Source organism: Anolis carolinensis, chromosome 1, assembly GCF_035594765.1.
Source record: "Anolis carolinensis isolate JA03-04 chromosome 1, rAnoCar3.1.pri, whole genome shotgun sequence".
Taxonomy (NCBI): Eukaryota; Metazoa; Chordata; class Lepidosauria; order Squamata; family Dactyloidae; genus Anolis; species Anolis carolinensis.
The window spans coordinates 22,052,808-22,069,563 of record NC_085841.1 but is presented as its reverse complement, the minus strand read 5'-3'; the positions used below and the strand labels follow the sequence as shown (position 1 = coordinate 22,069,563).

At 39.9% G+C, this 16,756-nt stretch overlaps 1 protein-coding gene and 1 long non-coding RNA gene across 3 annotated transcripts in view; one reads left to right on the top strand and one right to left on the bottom strand.

The window, feature by feature from the left end:
- The window catches only part of ptk7 (protein tyrosine kinase 7 (inactive)), a 122,062-nt gene extending 118,176 nt beyond the window's left edge, over positions 1 to 3,886 (bottom strand). For both annotated transcript variants that reach the window (XM_003217525.4, XM_008104911.3), the window contains exon 1: positions 3,710 to 3,886. In XM_003217525.4, coding sequence (XP_003217573.2) covers positions 3,710 to 3,770 — 61 coding nt within the window. In that variant the 5' untranslated portion in view covers positions 3,771 to 3,886. The remainder of the gene's footprint in view (positions 1 to 3,709) is intronic.
- On the top strand, positions 455 to 15,178 carry LOC134296338 (uncharacterized). Its single transcript, XR_010003050.1, has 2 exons — positions 455 to 537; positions 14,617 to 15,178. It is a non-coding gene; the product is annotated as an uncharacterized LOC134296338 (long non-coding RNA).
- Positions 15,179 to 16,756: the final 1,578 nt, after the last annotated feature.

The window sequence follows — 16,756 nt, the reverse complement described above, 5'->3', positions numbered from 1 at the left end:
TCTCTCAAGACGCCACTAACGTCTACTTATTAAAAAGAAAGAAACATTGGCTCTATTCCTTTCCTGGCTCCAGTCTAAACACACACACACACACACACACACACAGGTCCTTGGAGAGGCTTCAAACCAGCAGCCAGAGAGGAGAAATGCTGCCTGCCTGCGCCAAAAAGGTCCTGCTGTTTAGCCTGAATGGCACCCAGCAATTTAATGAATAAAAAATTGGAGGGGGAGAGATGCTGATTGCAGTGGCAGCAGTTGAAAAAAAGGGTGGGTGAAGGGAAGTTCTTTTTTGTCTTCTTTTTGGGGTGTCAAGAGAATGGGCTTTGGGCTTGGCACCCAAATGGAAGGGGGGACGACGACAGATATTGACTCTTTGTGCGCCCACTAACACCTTAAGTAGACACAAAGAAGTATCCCCCCCCCTTTACACACAAAAGCTTCTCTCTTTCACCCACCACTCTCCTGCTGCGCACAAAATCCCTGGAGGGTGCCACTTAGTCAAGACTCTCCCTCCCTTATGGACTGAGAATTGAATGGGTGGGTGAGTTGGGCCTTTTTATATGTATAGGTATAGATTTTTTTTCTCAGCAATATAAATATCAGGGTGGGTGGGTTTTTAAAGCTTCTGAAAAGTGTCTCCTCAGCTTAAAATGCGACAGAAAAGTAGCCTCCACCACACTCTGATGCAGCATATCCCACTACTGATCAGCAGTAGAATATGATGCCTCCGAGTGTAATGGAGTCTCCTTTGGAGGTTTTACACCAGAGGATGGATGGCCATCTGTTGGGATTGTTTTGATTGTGTCTTTCTGCATGGCAGAATGGGATTGGATTGGACGGCCCTGGGAGTCTCCCCCAGCTCTATGATTCTATTATTCCTCCTGCATCAGGAACACATTTTCCTCATGTGCAAAATACAGGGTATTTCTGCTGAAAAATGTTATTAATTCAATCTTAAATTATAGTCTGCTGTCAGGTGCCCAAATGGTCTTCCAGGACAATAACAACAATGCATAGTGCGCCTTATGGAAGCCCAGTTGCCACACTTCTCTACCACTAGAGTATTTCAGAGAATCAGAGTTGGAAGAGACCACAAAGGCCATCCAGTCCAGCCCCCTGCCATGCTATTAAGAATGTGTATAATATCGGGGGGCGCAGATCAAAAAGAAATACGGTAAATTCCACAATTATAAGACTCGGGGGGGGGGGTAAATTTGGGAGGGGACCATGCAAAATTAGAATAAATTATACAGTGTTAAGGATGCCTACATTGGGGAGGGGGGAATAGCAAAAATAAATTCCAGAACTATATGCTGTTAAGGATATATTGAGGGGGGGGGGGTGAAAAGTGCAACAACAAATTAATACATTCCAGAATTATAAATTATTATGGGTATATACATTTTGGGATGAAATGTTGCAAAGAAATCACAGAATTATAGCCTGGCAAGGAGTATTCACTTTTGGGGGGAAATTGCAACAAAAAAACCACAATACATTCCGGAATGATTTTCTGTTATGTGTTTATACAAATTTGGGGGGGGGGGGGGGGGATATAAGAAGTATTTCAAAAAGTATAGCCTGTAAAGGGTGTATACATTGGGGGTGCAAAAAAACCTAAGTCCAGGATTATACGTAGGAGTGTGCAAAAGATTACTTCCAGAACTATAAGCTGTTAAAGAGTATATACTTGTGGGTAGGATTACAGCCAAAACTAATAATTCCTGAATTCTAAAGTATTATGAGTATACATTTGGGAAACTACGCTATAGGCTATTAAAGGTGCATACATTTCCTGGGGGAGGGTGGCTGGCTACAAAAATGAATTCCAGAACTATAAGCTGCTAAGGGTATGTGTTTTGGGGGCTTTCAACAGAAATTAATACATTCTAAAATTAAGAGCTGTTTCAGGTGTGTACATTTAGAGAAGTGTATGCTGTACATCTGTTTGGGAGAAAATACAAAAAATAAATCCCAGAATTATAAGCCTGTACTTGGGGGCTGTGTGTGTGTGTGTGAAAAGCATATGCATTGCGGGTGAGTCTCAAAGACTAAATTCCAGAACTATAGATTGTGAAAAGTATATAATTGGGTTCTGGGTTGCAACAAAAACAGGAACAACTTCCAGAAGTATTAACTCTTAAGGGTTGCATACATTTGAAGAGATGCAAGATGCTCTTAAGGGTGTATATACATATTTGAGGGGGAAATGCCAAAAAATAAAATACAGTAGAGTCTCACTTATCCAACATAAACGGGCTGGCAGAATGTTGGATAAGTGAATATGTTGGATAATAAGGAGGCATTAAGGAAAAGCCTATTAAACATCAAATTAGGTTATGATTTTACAAATTAAGCACCAAAACATCATGTTATACAACACATTAGACAGAAAAAGTAGTTCAATATGCAGTAATGCTATGTAGTAATTACTGTATTTACGAATTTAGCACCAAAATATGATGTATTGACTACAAAAATACGTTGGATAATCCAGAATGTTGGATAAGTGAGACTCTACTGTAAATACATTCCAGAACATGAGAGGGAGGCGCAAAAAGAAAAGGAATCCCAGAACTATCAATTGTTTTATATTTGAGCAGAGAATTGCAACAAGAACATGAACTACTCCCAGAATTACAAACTGCTAGTGGGTGATATACACTGGAAGGGGTGCAAGACAAAATTGGAGAGCTCTAGTCTGTTCAAGAGGTATACATTTTTGAGGAGGGAGACTGCGAAAGAATAAGCCCCAGAATTACAAGCAGTTCAGGTTACACATGCATGATGTATAATCCCACGATAAGCTATTAAGAGTGTGCATGAATGTGTGTATGTATATATTATACACACACATATACTTGAAGAGGAGGATTGCAATAAAAATAATAATAAGATATTAATAATAAGAACAATAAGATATTAAGAGTGTGTATGAATGTGTGTATGTATATATTATACACACACACATATATACAGTAGAGTCTCACTTGTCCAACACTCGCTTATCCAATGTTCTGGATTATCCAACGCATTTTTGTAGTCAATGTTTTCAATAAATCATGATATTTTAGTGTTAAATTCATAAATTACAGTAATTACTACTTAGCATTATTTCATATTGAACTACTTTTTCTGTCAAATTTGTTGTTTAACATGATGTTTTGGTGCTTAATTTGTAAAATCATAACCTAATTTGATGTTTAATAGGCTTTTCCTTAATCCCTCCTTATTATCCAACGTATTTGCTTATCCAACGTTCTGCCGGCCCGTTTGTGTTGGATTAAGTGAGACTCTACTGTATACATTTTTGAGGGGGGAGACTGTGAAAGAATAAGCCCCAGAATTACAAGCATTTCAGGATACACATGCATGATGTATAATCCCACGATAAGCTATTAAGAGTGTGCAAGAATGTGTGTATGTATATATTATACACACACACATACTTAAGAGGAGGATTGCAATAAAAATTAACAAATCCCAGAATGATAAACCGTTCAGGATATGTACACATTTGGGGGGCGTCAGACCCTGTGACCCCAAAACCCTCTCCATCCCGAAGCCCAAAGTGCGGGGGCGTCTACTACACACACTCCAGGTTCCTTCCTTCCCTCAAAATGGAAGGCAGCTCTGAAAGAAGTCAAGAGGGAGACGGAGGCATGGGCTTCCTTCCTCCCGCCGAAGAGAAGGCCCCCATCACACTCACCCAGGAGGAAGGCACTGAGAAGGAGGAAGAAGGAGCCCCGTCCTGCCCTCGCCGTGGCCATCGCAGCCTTGGCTCCCGCCTGCCTGCCTGCCTTCTTCCCTCACGCGCTCTCCATGCCGCTCCGAGTCGAGAATCCGCCTCCTTCTCCTCCCAACCCAAGCCGGGCCCGCTCCGCCCCCGGACCCAGGGAGGAGGGGCTTCCGGCCGGGAGGAGAGCAGAGGCATCCCGCCAAAGCCGGCCCCTTTGGGCGAACGAGGGCCTCGCAGAGAGACAGAGAGAAAGAGGCAGGCTTACCTGCCCGGGCGGAGAGCGAGCGACGCCTGCAGGAGCCCCGCCGCCATTTTCTTTCTTTCTCCTCCCCCCTCCCCTTGCAGTACGCGCGCGCGAGACCCATCCCGGGGGGGGGGGGGGGGCTGTTTCCATAGAGCTCCTCTTACCTGAAGTGTTTGGGAATTCTGATTTCTTTTACCTCACAGAACATACACAAAACACTCTTGAAGGAGCCATTGCTTCCATTTAGTACATTGAGGAGCCCTTATTATCTGAAATTCCTAGGACCTGAAACGTTTGGGAATTCTGATTTGTCTTCCCTCACAGAACTTTTTTTTTCGTGTCAGGAGCAACAGGAAACTGCAAGTCGCTTCTGGTGTGAGGGACGTTGTCCAGGGGACGCCCGGATGTTTTGATGTTTTTACCATCCTTGTGGGAGGCTTCTCTCATGTCCCCGCATGGCGCTGGAGCTGATAGAGGGAACTCATCCGCACTCTTCCCGGGTTGGATTCGAACATGGCAGCCTTTAGGTCAAAAACCCAATCTTCAAGACACAAGGCTTTAACCCACTACACCAGGGGTCCCCAAACTAAGGCCCGGGGGCCACATGCAGCCCATCGAAGCCATTTATCCGGCCCCCACGGCACAAAGGCAAAAGGGGGTTGGGCTAAATGACCCAAGGGTTCTCCTCTTCTATTATTATTAACATTGAGGCTGGGAGGCCATCTGTCAGGGGTGCTTTGCTTGTGCTTTTGATGCACAAAGGCAGAAGAGGGTTGGACTAAATAGCCCAAGGGGTCTCTTCCAAACCTCTTTATTACTGTTGTTGTTATTATTATTATTAACATTGAGGCTGGGAGGCCTTCTGTCAGGGGTGCTTTGCTTGTGCTTTGATGCACAAAGGCAGAAGAGGGTTGGACTAAATGGCCCATGGGGTCTCTTCCAACCTTCTTTGTTGTTGTTGTTGTTACTGTATTAACATTGAGGCGGGGAGACCATCTGTCAGGGGTGCTTTGCTTGTGCTTTTGGTGCACAAAGGCAGAAGGGGGTTGGACTCAATGGCCCAAAGGGTCTCTTCCAACCCTCTTTATTATTATTATTGCTTGGTGGCCAACTATAGTCCGGCCCTCCAATGGTCCGAAGGATCGTGAACTGGCCCCCTGTTTAAAAAGTTTGAGGACCCCTGCACTACACCACCAGGGGCTCCACAGAACATATACAAAATACCCTTGAAAGAGCAATTGCTTCAATACAATACAAAGATTGAGGAACTCTTCTTATTACCTGAAATGTTTGGGAATTCTGATTTTCCTTCCCTCGCAGAACATATACAAAATACCCTTGAAGGAGCAATTGCTTCAATTTACTAGAAGGTTGAGGAACTCATTGTCTGAAATTCCTAGGACTTTTAAGTATTTGGGAATTTGGGGTTTTCATCCCTCACAGAACATACACATAGTAACCTTTGAAGGAGCAATTTAGTTAGTACAAAGATTGAGGAACTCCTTATTATTTGAAATTCCTAGGACCTGAAGTGTTTGGGAATTCTGATTTCCCTTCCCTCGCAGAACATACACAAAGAGTAAGTGTTGTCGACCGCGTTTTAGGGGATCGGGGCCCTTAAGGAGAGACCCAATCCGGTCCTGAGAGAACGGACCTTGGCGGAGCCAAAAGGAAAATACGAGCCGCAATACAACCTGAAGCCGAAATGAAGAAGGTCCGCCAAAGTTGAAGGAAAATCCGCCAAGGAGTCTTTATTGAGCAATTCAGCTGAAGAGGACTCTGGTAGCGATCATTCAACTTACCAGCAGCCCCATACAATCAAAATAAAGCCATACTTATACAAAATTTCAGTCTGACAGCCCTTTGAATTTCCCGCCCTGCTTCCCCGCCTATCTGGTCGTTGATAGGCTAGAAGGTTGAACGAGGCAGGCTTTCGTTTCCCGCCTCGCTCCGTTGGCCCAATAGGAAGCTGCCTTACGTCTCCACTCGGGCCAATCAGGAGGGAGAAGGCGGGAGTTAGCGAAACAATGAGGTGACGGGGACAGGAACCAGAGGATTAAGTCCTGCTAGACTGATTTCTAAAGGGTGCTTATTTTATTAATGGCAGCAATCAAGGATGTCCGGGTTTCTGTCACGTATACAGATTTTAGATATGCCTTGAGGTGTCAGAGATGGAAGCAAAGATGGGTGGTGATGAGCCATATTGACAGGCTCTGCAGGGCGCCTTCCTGAGGTGTCCTGGATATTTCTTTGGGTGAGCTATGACAATGTTTGCCTTGGGGCGAATCTCCTTTAGGTCAACACTCCGAATTCGGTGACTCAAGCCCTATATTGTCCATGCAATTTGAATTTGATTGGATTTAGCGGTGGCAGATTATCCTTTTGTTTTTGGGAAAGGAAGCCTGGGTCATAGGAAATGGGATAGGTTCTGGGGTTCATGTTGAGTTCAAAATATTTCCTATTTGATTTCATGATTTGACAATTATATGAAATAAAATGAAAAATAAAATAAAGTTGGAATATAACCCAGGCTGGGAAAAATACATATTTTCCGGGGATTCCAAAGAGTACAAATACATATAGGCAGATAGATAGATTTCATGGAAATAAGGGAGAATTCATAAAAGTGAGTTACATTTCATAAAGGGGAATCATGAATGATATAAACAATTGAAAATATTTGATAAGAACGAAGTTCATAACATCTGGAGGACCCAGCATGGAAATTCATAAAAGTGGAGTTTTAGCAGCATGATTTTACAATTCATGAAGTTGTTATCTCTTGCCTCAGGCTAAAAGGTCAAACACCTTTTGTGCAGAGAGTTTTAGTAAACTACAGTAAACTCTAGTAAAAAGTCTCAGTCACCTTCTACTATAAATATATGGAATATAGAACATAAAGTCTTGATTTTTGAACTGTCTTTTACAAAGTCCTTGGGGGGGTGGTCACCTCGATCACATAAGTACCCTTGAAGGAGCAATTGTTTCCATTTTGTACAAAGATTGAGGGAAATTCCCAGGACCTGAAATGTTTTGGGAATTCAGATTTTCCTTCCCTCGCAGATCATACACAAAGTAACCTTGAAGGAGCACTTGCTTCCAGTTTGTAGTCAGTTGAGGAGCTCTTCTTGGGAATTTGGGTTTTCTTTCTCTCACAGAACACATAAAAATACTCTTGAAGGAACACTTGCTTCAATTTACTAAAAGGTGGAGGAACTCCTTATTATCTGAAATTCCTAGGACCCGAAATGTTTGGGAAACCCAAATTCCCAAACACTTCAAGTCCTAGGAATTTCAGATAATGCGTTCCTCAGTCTCTGTACTGTATGGAAGCAATTGTTCCTTCAAGGGTATTTTGTGCATGTTCGTAAGGGAAGAAAACCCTGGATTTAACATATGCAAAAGATTGAGGAGCTCTTGGGAATTCGGATTTGTCTTCCCTCACAGAACACATACAAAATACCTTTGAAGGAGCAATGTCTTCCATTTAGTACAAAGACTGAGGAACTCCTTATTGTCTGAAAATCCCAGGACCTGAAGTGTTTGGGAATTCAGATTTTCCTTCCCTCACAGAAAATATACAGGGTAATCTTGAAGGAGCAATTGCTTGCATTTAGTATAAAGATTGAGGAACTCCTTATCTGAAATTACTAGGACCTGAAGTGTTTAGATGTTCAGATTTTTCTTTCCTCATGGAACATACACAAAATACCCTTGAAGGAGCAATTGCTTCCATTTTGTACAAGGATTGAGGAGCTCTTCTTACCTGCAAGGTTTGAGAATTCAGATTTTTCTTCCCTCAAAGAACATACACAAAATACCCTTGAAGGGACAATTGCTTCCATTTACTAAAAAGTTAAGGAATTCATTATCTGAAATTCCTAGGACCTGAAGTGATTGGGAATTTGGGTTTTTCTTCCCTCACAGCACATACACATGAGTGTAAACTCATATAATCCAGTTCAAAGCAGATAATGTGGATTATCTGCTTTGATCATCTGGATTATATGACAGTATAGAAGGTGCTTTAGTAACATGATTTTTGTTCCTGTGTTATAAATTATCATTCTCTAATTTGGTTCTATCATTTAAAAAGCCGCGAGAAAGGTTTATTAAATTGCAAAACCTTTGTTTTTTATGGACATCCATACAGCACATTTTGCTATATTTTTTCTATAATTACCTCATCAAGTGTAGTGCATCTACAATATAGAGGGAAAAATCTAAATTTACACTGGAGAATTAATTCAGTTTGACATCATTTTAACTGCCATGGTTTAATGCTGTGGAATAATGGAAGTTGCAGTTTGGCGAAGCACCAGGACTCTGTCAGAGAAGCCTAAGGACCTGGTAAAACTACAACTCCCAGAGTTCGACAGCATTGAGCCATGGCAGAAAGTGGTGTGTCAAACTGCATTAATTATACACTGCAGATGTATCCTTACTCGTGTTCCCTCCCAGCAAGGTACCTCAACCCATTGAGATGATGCCTTGGCTGTCCTACAAGAACTGGTTTTCGGCACATTATTATAAATGCATTCGAAGGTGGCTTTGCCAGTGCATGCTGAAGCTGTTCCTGCAAGCAACGGCAGGTAAATGTCTCATCACAGACTGGAAACCAACACCCAACCTTTCCATGCTAGGCTTCTCTATGTGTGAGAAGGTTAACATGTATCTAGGTTCTTACCTTTTAGCCAGTCCCTAGCCTGTATCACAGCACAGACGTTATAATTATATTTGTGTGTGTATGTGTGTGTGTATCATCCATGATTCTAAGACACACCCAATTTTTAGAAATACTCATATGGGGGTGGGGGGAGTGTGTCTTAGAATCAAAGAAATACAGTAAAAAGTGTAAGAGTGGATGACTGTCAACATCTCTCTGCAATGTTAGAAATTAGGGGACTGAAGGAAAAAATAATTGAAGGAGGCAGAATTCTTATTGAAGGGGTAAATTCCTTCACATACACACTATGCTACTACAATAGTGGCAATATCCCTGCATCTATCACCATGAGCCAGACTTATGAAGTATCTAGGCTATAGAATTAATGCAGTTTGACACCACTTTAACTGCCATGACTCAATGCTACAGAATCCTGGGAGTTATAGTTTGGTGAGGCACCAACATTATTTGGCAGAGAAGGCTAATGACCTTGCAAAACTACAACTCAGTCTATATCATTGAGCCATGGAAGTGGAGCCAAACTGCATCATGTCTACAGTATAGATGCACCCTAAGATTCATATCCTCTCAAACTACAATCACCCCAGTTTTGTGGCCTTCATTGGCCCCCAAGAGATGAGTAAAAATAGAAGAGATATTGACTTATTTGGAAAATAAAGACTAAAACACCTACTTAATATATTTCAACATGAGATCTATTCTAGCTCTTGGCAAAGTGGTTTAGATCGATCGTAAAGCAATTATGTATATATCTGCCAAGCGGAACAAAGGGAAACTTTCATCAGGTCCTCAAGATGTTCTGAACTGATGTAAAAATGTTGTGCTTATTAAATAAATCAAGGCAAGGCATGGGTGTGGATGTAATGTACAGTAAATCTAATGAGGTGAATGATCTGTAGAGTGGGGTGAGAGTAGGGGATATGGGTGGGATTGGTGATTTGTTGAATGGTTCAAGATATTTAAAAAAAACTCAAGTGAATTCAGAGTGGGAGGAATGAGTGTTGAAATTAGGACTATGAGTGAGAGATCAGAGCCATAATTAGTTGGAATCAGCCAAATTTTACATATTTTAAATAAGCAATTGCTAACTATATGTTGACTATGCACTTAATAAATTATACTATATACTTGTGCCTCTGGAAACACTTTGGTGTTATTGTGTGCTTTCACATAGTTTCATATGGATGGTGTTTGCTTAGCAAGATTTATGCAGAGGCTGGGGCTTTGCCTTCATCTGAGGTTGAGAGTGTGTGACTTGCCTGAAGTAATCCAGAGGATTTCCATGACTTCAGAATTCAAACTGTGGTCTCCAAAGTCCTAAGTCTCACATAGGAAGTATGAAGGCATCTAAATGGTTCCTACATTTCATTTCATAGCAGTGGGACAAAATGACCTCTTCTTGCTGGGTGGCAGAGCTGGGGATAAGTAGAAGCCCTCACAGTCTTTGCTTATAAAACTATGATGGAGGAAACATTGGACAGGGGAAATTTTATGACATATACGGTTAGGATTAGTGCTAGCCCTAATATAAGGCAGAATGAGGCAGCCACAGGCTGAGTATTCCCATCTGGAATGCTTCCAGCCATATCTGTTTTGTATTTCAAATGTATTTTGTATTCATTTTGGATTTTGAAATAGTTGCAAATATTTATTGTTATCGTGGAGATGGGATCCAAGTCTAAGCATGCAATTCATTTATGTTTCACATACACCTTCTAGGCATAGCCTGAAGGTAATTTTATACATGATATTTTGAATAATTTTAAGCATGAAACAAAGTTTGTGTACACTGAACCACTAGAAGATGCCCAATTTATCATTATCTCAACCCACCCACGTGGACAATTTTGGATTTCGGAGTATTCAGGATTTTGGAATCCTAATAAGAGATTTTCAAATTGTATTGTATTTTGATTGGCTGGGTTGGGGAGAAGGGCTTGTGAGGTTGTTGGTTTTTTTTTTACCCATTCAACAACAACAGAGGAGGGGAATGCAATGCCCAGACAGTAAAATGTCTGGAGCCACCCTTATGTGGATTTGAGACAAGTAAATCAATCATGCCTGAAAAACTTTACAGTTCTGCAAGAAATCCCGTCTCTGAGTTAACTGGGATTAAAGATGGTAAAAGTGCTTAGAACTGAAAATAATTTACCTTTAATAGCTTCAGATAAACCCAAGTGATTAAAGAACAAAGAGTCTTGTATTGCGTTAGGTGTACTTATTGATATAAACTTGTCCCAATCTATTTGGACTGAAAAACTATTCAATCTTGGTTCTAACCAAAATAAAATGTATTGGGTCTTTAAGGAGAGATAAAATTGTTGTTTATCTTGCCTTGCAGGAACCCTCCAGTCTACTAGCTAACAAGTCTATTCTTCTCTGGAAAGAAATAAGTAGCCACGAGAGTCACTAATATGTATTCTAACAAGATAGTTTGTGCTATAGAGTGGATGGTGGCATAAAGTTTGACTTTAGTTTTTGACAGAAATGACTTAATGTAGCTCCTTTGGGTAAGGAAACCACAAACCCTCAAGGAAGTAATAAAGATAGGTTCATTTCCTTTCTGTTAAGTTGATAAGTAATTCACCAGATGTCCTGGTGAAACCCAAATCTTGAATGATCAGAATTTTCAGTCTCTCTGGTCCATTCTCCATAATATCCTTGCATTTTACCTGAGGATTAATCTACACTGTATATTATTATTATTATTATTATTATTATTATTATTATTATTATTATTGTTATTACAGTAGAGTCTCACTTATCCAACACTCGCTTATCCAACGTTCTGGATTATCCAACACATTTTTGTAGTCAATGTTTTCGATACATCATGATATTTCTGTGCTAAATTCGTAAATACAGTAATTACTACATAGCATTACTGCCTATTGAACTACTTTTTCTGTCAAATTTGTTGTCTAACATGATGTTTTGGTGTTTAATTTGTAAAATCATAAACTATTTTGATGTTTAATAGGCTTTTCCTTAATGCCTCCTTATTATCCAACATATTCACTTATCCAACATTCTGCTGGCCCGTTTATGTTGGATAAGTGAAACTCTACTGTATCTGTATTTATACCCTGTCCTTCTCACCCTGACGGGAACTCGGAGTGGCCTTACAATAGGCAACAATTCAATGCCACATTGAATAAACATTATTGCTTGTTGCTCCACTGGTAAGAAAGGTAAACATTTTGGTGTTGCAGAAAAGCAGTTGCTATCACAACTGAAGAAAATGCTCAGAGGAAGGAATTTCTGTTTAGTTTTTTAGAACTAAAACAGAAAAAAATCCCTGAATGACAGGGAAAGAACCAAAAAGAGGCTAGAGATCCCTACTCCCTCCATCTACATAACTATCTACATATATGCTCTAACCCCACACCAGTATGTTTGTAAGTGGATAGGATATTTGTCCATTTGTTGCTGGAAATGAAAGTATCCCAGTTGAGACCAATGTTTCCTTTCCCAGCAACACACCATAGGACATGCTAGAACTTCCCAGATTAAAGTCTCCTGCTTCTCTAGGCATTGAAGCACCAATATGCCAAATATGGATGGTGACGTGTATATTGCTGCTCTTTAGATTTCTACCAGAGGGGCAGGTGACTTAAACTGTTGACGTGGTTGCACTCCTAATTGGGTGATCAACTACAGGATGAGTATCCCCATCCGAAATGCTTGTAACCAGGAGTATTACATACTTTGAATTTATTATGGATTTTGAAATAGTTACAAATATATACTGAAATATCTTGTAGTCCGGGACCCGAGGCTAATCACACAGTTCATTTATGTTTCACATACACCTTATGGACATAGCCTGAAGATAATTTTATCACATGATAAAATGTGTTTGTAAACAATGTTATGTATGAAACATTGTTTGCAAACACTGAATCACTAGAAAGTGAAGACGTTATTATGTCAGCCACCCACCCATATGGGCAATTTTAGATTTTTTAGTATTTCAGACTTCTGAATTCCAGATAAGGAATCTGAAATACTTGACCTGAATATCTTCTGCCTGTGGGGAAATCCTGTATTATCTAAAAGAGCAATTAGACATGATATGAGCTTTCATATGCCACAGACTGCTTCATTGAATGTCATATAATAGGAGATTAGATGTAGCTGTAAAGTGTCTTTTTGTACTTTATTACTGATTCTAGAAGATTAACAAGACAATTGTCTGTTATACACAGCCATCTATCCTAACATTTAAATGGGGATTATATCCATGTCACACCTGGGTGGGTGGATTTTTTTTCCTCCTGCCACAGAGACATGGCATTGCAGTCCCCTGCTTGGCGGAGGCTTTACAAGAGCCTGCTAAAGTCATTAAGGAAACTCGTCTCCGGCCCTGAGAAGTTTTCCTCCCTCTGATCTCTCACTGAGAAGATCAAAGCCCTCTGAGTCCTATTCCATTTCTTTATTGTCTCAAGCTGGTAGCAGCAGGGCTGGTGACAACCCTATTTCCTCTGCAGGCTAGCAGTCAGGGATGAGGCTGTAAAGATTATAACCTTTGTCCATATTCTCACAAAATGCTTACTGTGTGGTAGACAGCCTCTGCTACCCCAGAGAGTTCACATGCTGTTCAGGAAAATTGCAGGATAAAGGGATATTTATTCCAGGAATGCCCAAACTGTGCTATTTCTTGACTCTGTTGAAAAGTACATATGAACATAGTTTGGAGTTTAGGGAGATCAATGTTACAAATCCAAACCAATTAAAGGTATCAATTACTTCAGGATACACAGCTAATTTTAACACTCTTATGGAGTACCTTTCAGAGCTGAGTAGTAAGAAGAAAATAGTATAATATACAGAAATACACACAGACATGTATAATACATTTAATTGGTCAAATTATGTTGTTGTGTGCCTTTCAAGTCATTTATTGACCTGTAGTGAACCTAAGGCAAATCCATCACAGTTTCTATGGAGCTGAGAATGTGGGACTTGGCCAAGGTCACCCAGTGGATTTATATGTGCCCAAGGAGGGAATTGAACCCTGTTCTCCAAGACTCGTAGTCCAACACTCAAATTGCTACATCATGTTAGCTCTCTTCAAACTATATATTTCCCACATAATTTTTTGTAATTAATTTGTTATCAAATAAGCAAATGGTTGTGTATGCTTATTTTTTTCTTCTTTTCCAAAGCAGGAAATGTATAAAATTAATTTTGAAATTATTTGAAGAAAAATATCAAAAAGAATAATTGGATGGTACTCTATTGCTGAGAAAAATGGGAGACTGGCAATTTGCGTGATCACTCCTTCTATTGCAATTCCCCAATATACTGGGAGCATAGCGTGGGGTAGGCAGAAAAAAAATCAGAAAAACTCCAGCCTTTGTTTTTCTGAAGTCCATTGCTTATCATCCAGTTCATTTGTCTGTTAGTTGTAAAGTAACATGTGAGCCAAAAAGCTTTCCAGCAAAAAGCTTCTTTTCCCCTATGAAAAGAAGAGTGAGGAGAACACCTCTAGTCAGTTGGCATAAAGGCAGGACATACAGACTTATTAATATAAAGGCTCTGCTTGCAAAGGCATTCAAGACATGGGCAAGTTGGATTGAAGTTTGTGGACAGATGAAATGCTTTTTAGTATCCACCCATGTTTTGAATAACTTTAAATATGTTTCAAAGACACACACACACACACATATATATCTATATATATTCCACCCATATTTTGTATAATCTTCATTTTATGTTATACTTTTTCTGACAAAAACCAGCAATAGGCATCAAGGTGTGGCAATCTCACTCTGGAGAAGGAGAAGCTAAGGCTGAATTAGGTTCAGCGCACAACAAAGCAAAGTACCGATAATTTGTGCTTCCATAATGCAGCAGTTTAGAACCATCTTGCTTCTGTTTCTACATTTTCTGTGTCATGTGTTCATGTGGAACCTGCTTGTTAAACTGATCTGTCTGACACAGGACAAAGAAGTTAGCCAGTGACTGGAAACAGGAATCCTCTCTCGCCAAATCGTTGAGCCGGAACACAAACTGGAAAGAAATGAGTGACATTGCTTCATGGACTGTCACCACCAGGAGTGTGAAGAATGCAGATTGAATTATTGGTTATGAATGAATACTTCCAAGCAAAAGGTTCAGTCTCCCAGTGTGACATCCTGCAGATGGCAAACAACGAATTAGGCAGTTGGGAAACAATGCCTTATGGACAGGGAAGTCAAAGTGATCGGGATCATTCATGGCAGATGATCAGCTCAACCTTTACAAAAATAATTGTCAAAATACAGCTGTAATTTCTCACATACTTTTTCTAGTACTTCTGGTGTCTATTTGGCAATACTGTAGTTCTTCTGCCCTTTTTATTTCTATGATGTTGGTGTCTGTGAGCAAAATGATATAGGTATATAATTGTACTGCACCTGTACTTGCATCCATCGTGCATACTCTATGTGGTTTCACCTGTAGCCTCAGCAGGAACTAAAGCTGTTCCTGAGAACAATGCATTAAACATGCTCTTGTTCTCAAATGCATGTGTAGTATTTGTCTCTGCCCAGTCTTCTCCCATAGAGCAGGATGTCTCCATCTGATTAAAGCACTAAAGTAATTTAATGCAACTAATGTAGAATAAAAGTGTAGAACATAGACAGGCAGTACTATACAACTGCAAGACAACCAAAATTGGCCCTCCATATTTGCAGGTTTCACTTTTGCAGATTTCATTATTCACAGATTTTCTTATTATATTCTGTATCGGAATCTCTAGGTCCTAGAGATTCTTAAGAGAGAACACTTCTCTAGTCATTTGTGGTTCCTCTGGCATGATTCTGCAGTTACCTTTTGGCACACGTTGACCATAGAGTCACATTGGAGGGTTTAAGATGCTTAGATCTGTTTATTCAGGTTAAAAAAAACCCACAGTATTTTATTTATTTGTAGAAGGGAGCTGTGCCCTAACCCCAGCAAATGTGGAGGGATAAATGCCATACTCCAAAGTCAGTTGTAAAGTAACGTGTGGTTACTGGAATGTGGGGATCTGGATTTTTAAAGATTTTGGCACTTGATGGCAATTCAGCATTACGAGAAGTTTGTCTACAATTTTGTTTTTTAATTCAAAAAACAAATTTATAGCTCCTGGCTGCAATTGTATATTCCACATGTGTGTGTGTTCTGTAGGGGAAAAAGCAATCCATAGTGGAATCTCACAAGCCAGAACTAGAATTTGGTTTGGCACTCCAAAGGACCTAATTGCCCTGCCTCTCCCCGGAATACGATTTGTTTTTAAACTGGATGCAAGTATACATAATATAAACAATTGACAGGATTTCTTGGCTCAAAACTTTGATGAGTTTGCTTTAAAATGCAAAGTAAAATATACCTCAGCGAGTTAATCACCTAGATTCAATCATTTAAAAATGTTGATTTCATTCACGATTTGTACCTTTATCAGTGTCAACTTTTTTAAAAACTCAGATTATTTTATCACCTTGACAACTACCTGAAATTTAATATATTTTCAAATATTAGGATGGCAAATGCTTCTCAGAATTACATTCAGTAGAGGCTTCACAATGCTTCTGTGTTTTTAATGTGTTTTCTCTTCTTCTTAGACCTTTGATTTGTCACAATAATAAAAAGAAGTTGCTCAACAGGGTGTTATTAAAGAATAATCCCTGAAGGGATGATTAATCACTGCTAGAAAATTGACTTACCTCTGCAAAAAGGTGACTTGATCCTATCTAAAATAGTAGTAAAGGTGATGAGAACCTTGCCATTTCATTATGAACTTCAAGACCTAACAAGAAAGCTATAAAATTCAGATTCCCACACTCCAGTAACCACAGGATGCTTTACAATTGACTCTGGAGTGTGGCACTCTACAGTATTTTCGCTGTCATGCATAATATTAAAGTTAACTACATGGAGGTGCTGGGATAGCTGCTAATCCCTATGAATGTGATGTTTTATGCTTCCAGTGTTTATGCTTTTAAAGCAGGGATGTGGAAAGTGAGGCCCATAGGCCATATGCTGCCCAAATCCTCCTTTTCAGTTCCCATGGCCCCTTCACCTCTTCAAAATTTAAATACTGGGAGTGAAAAAAACCCTC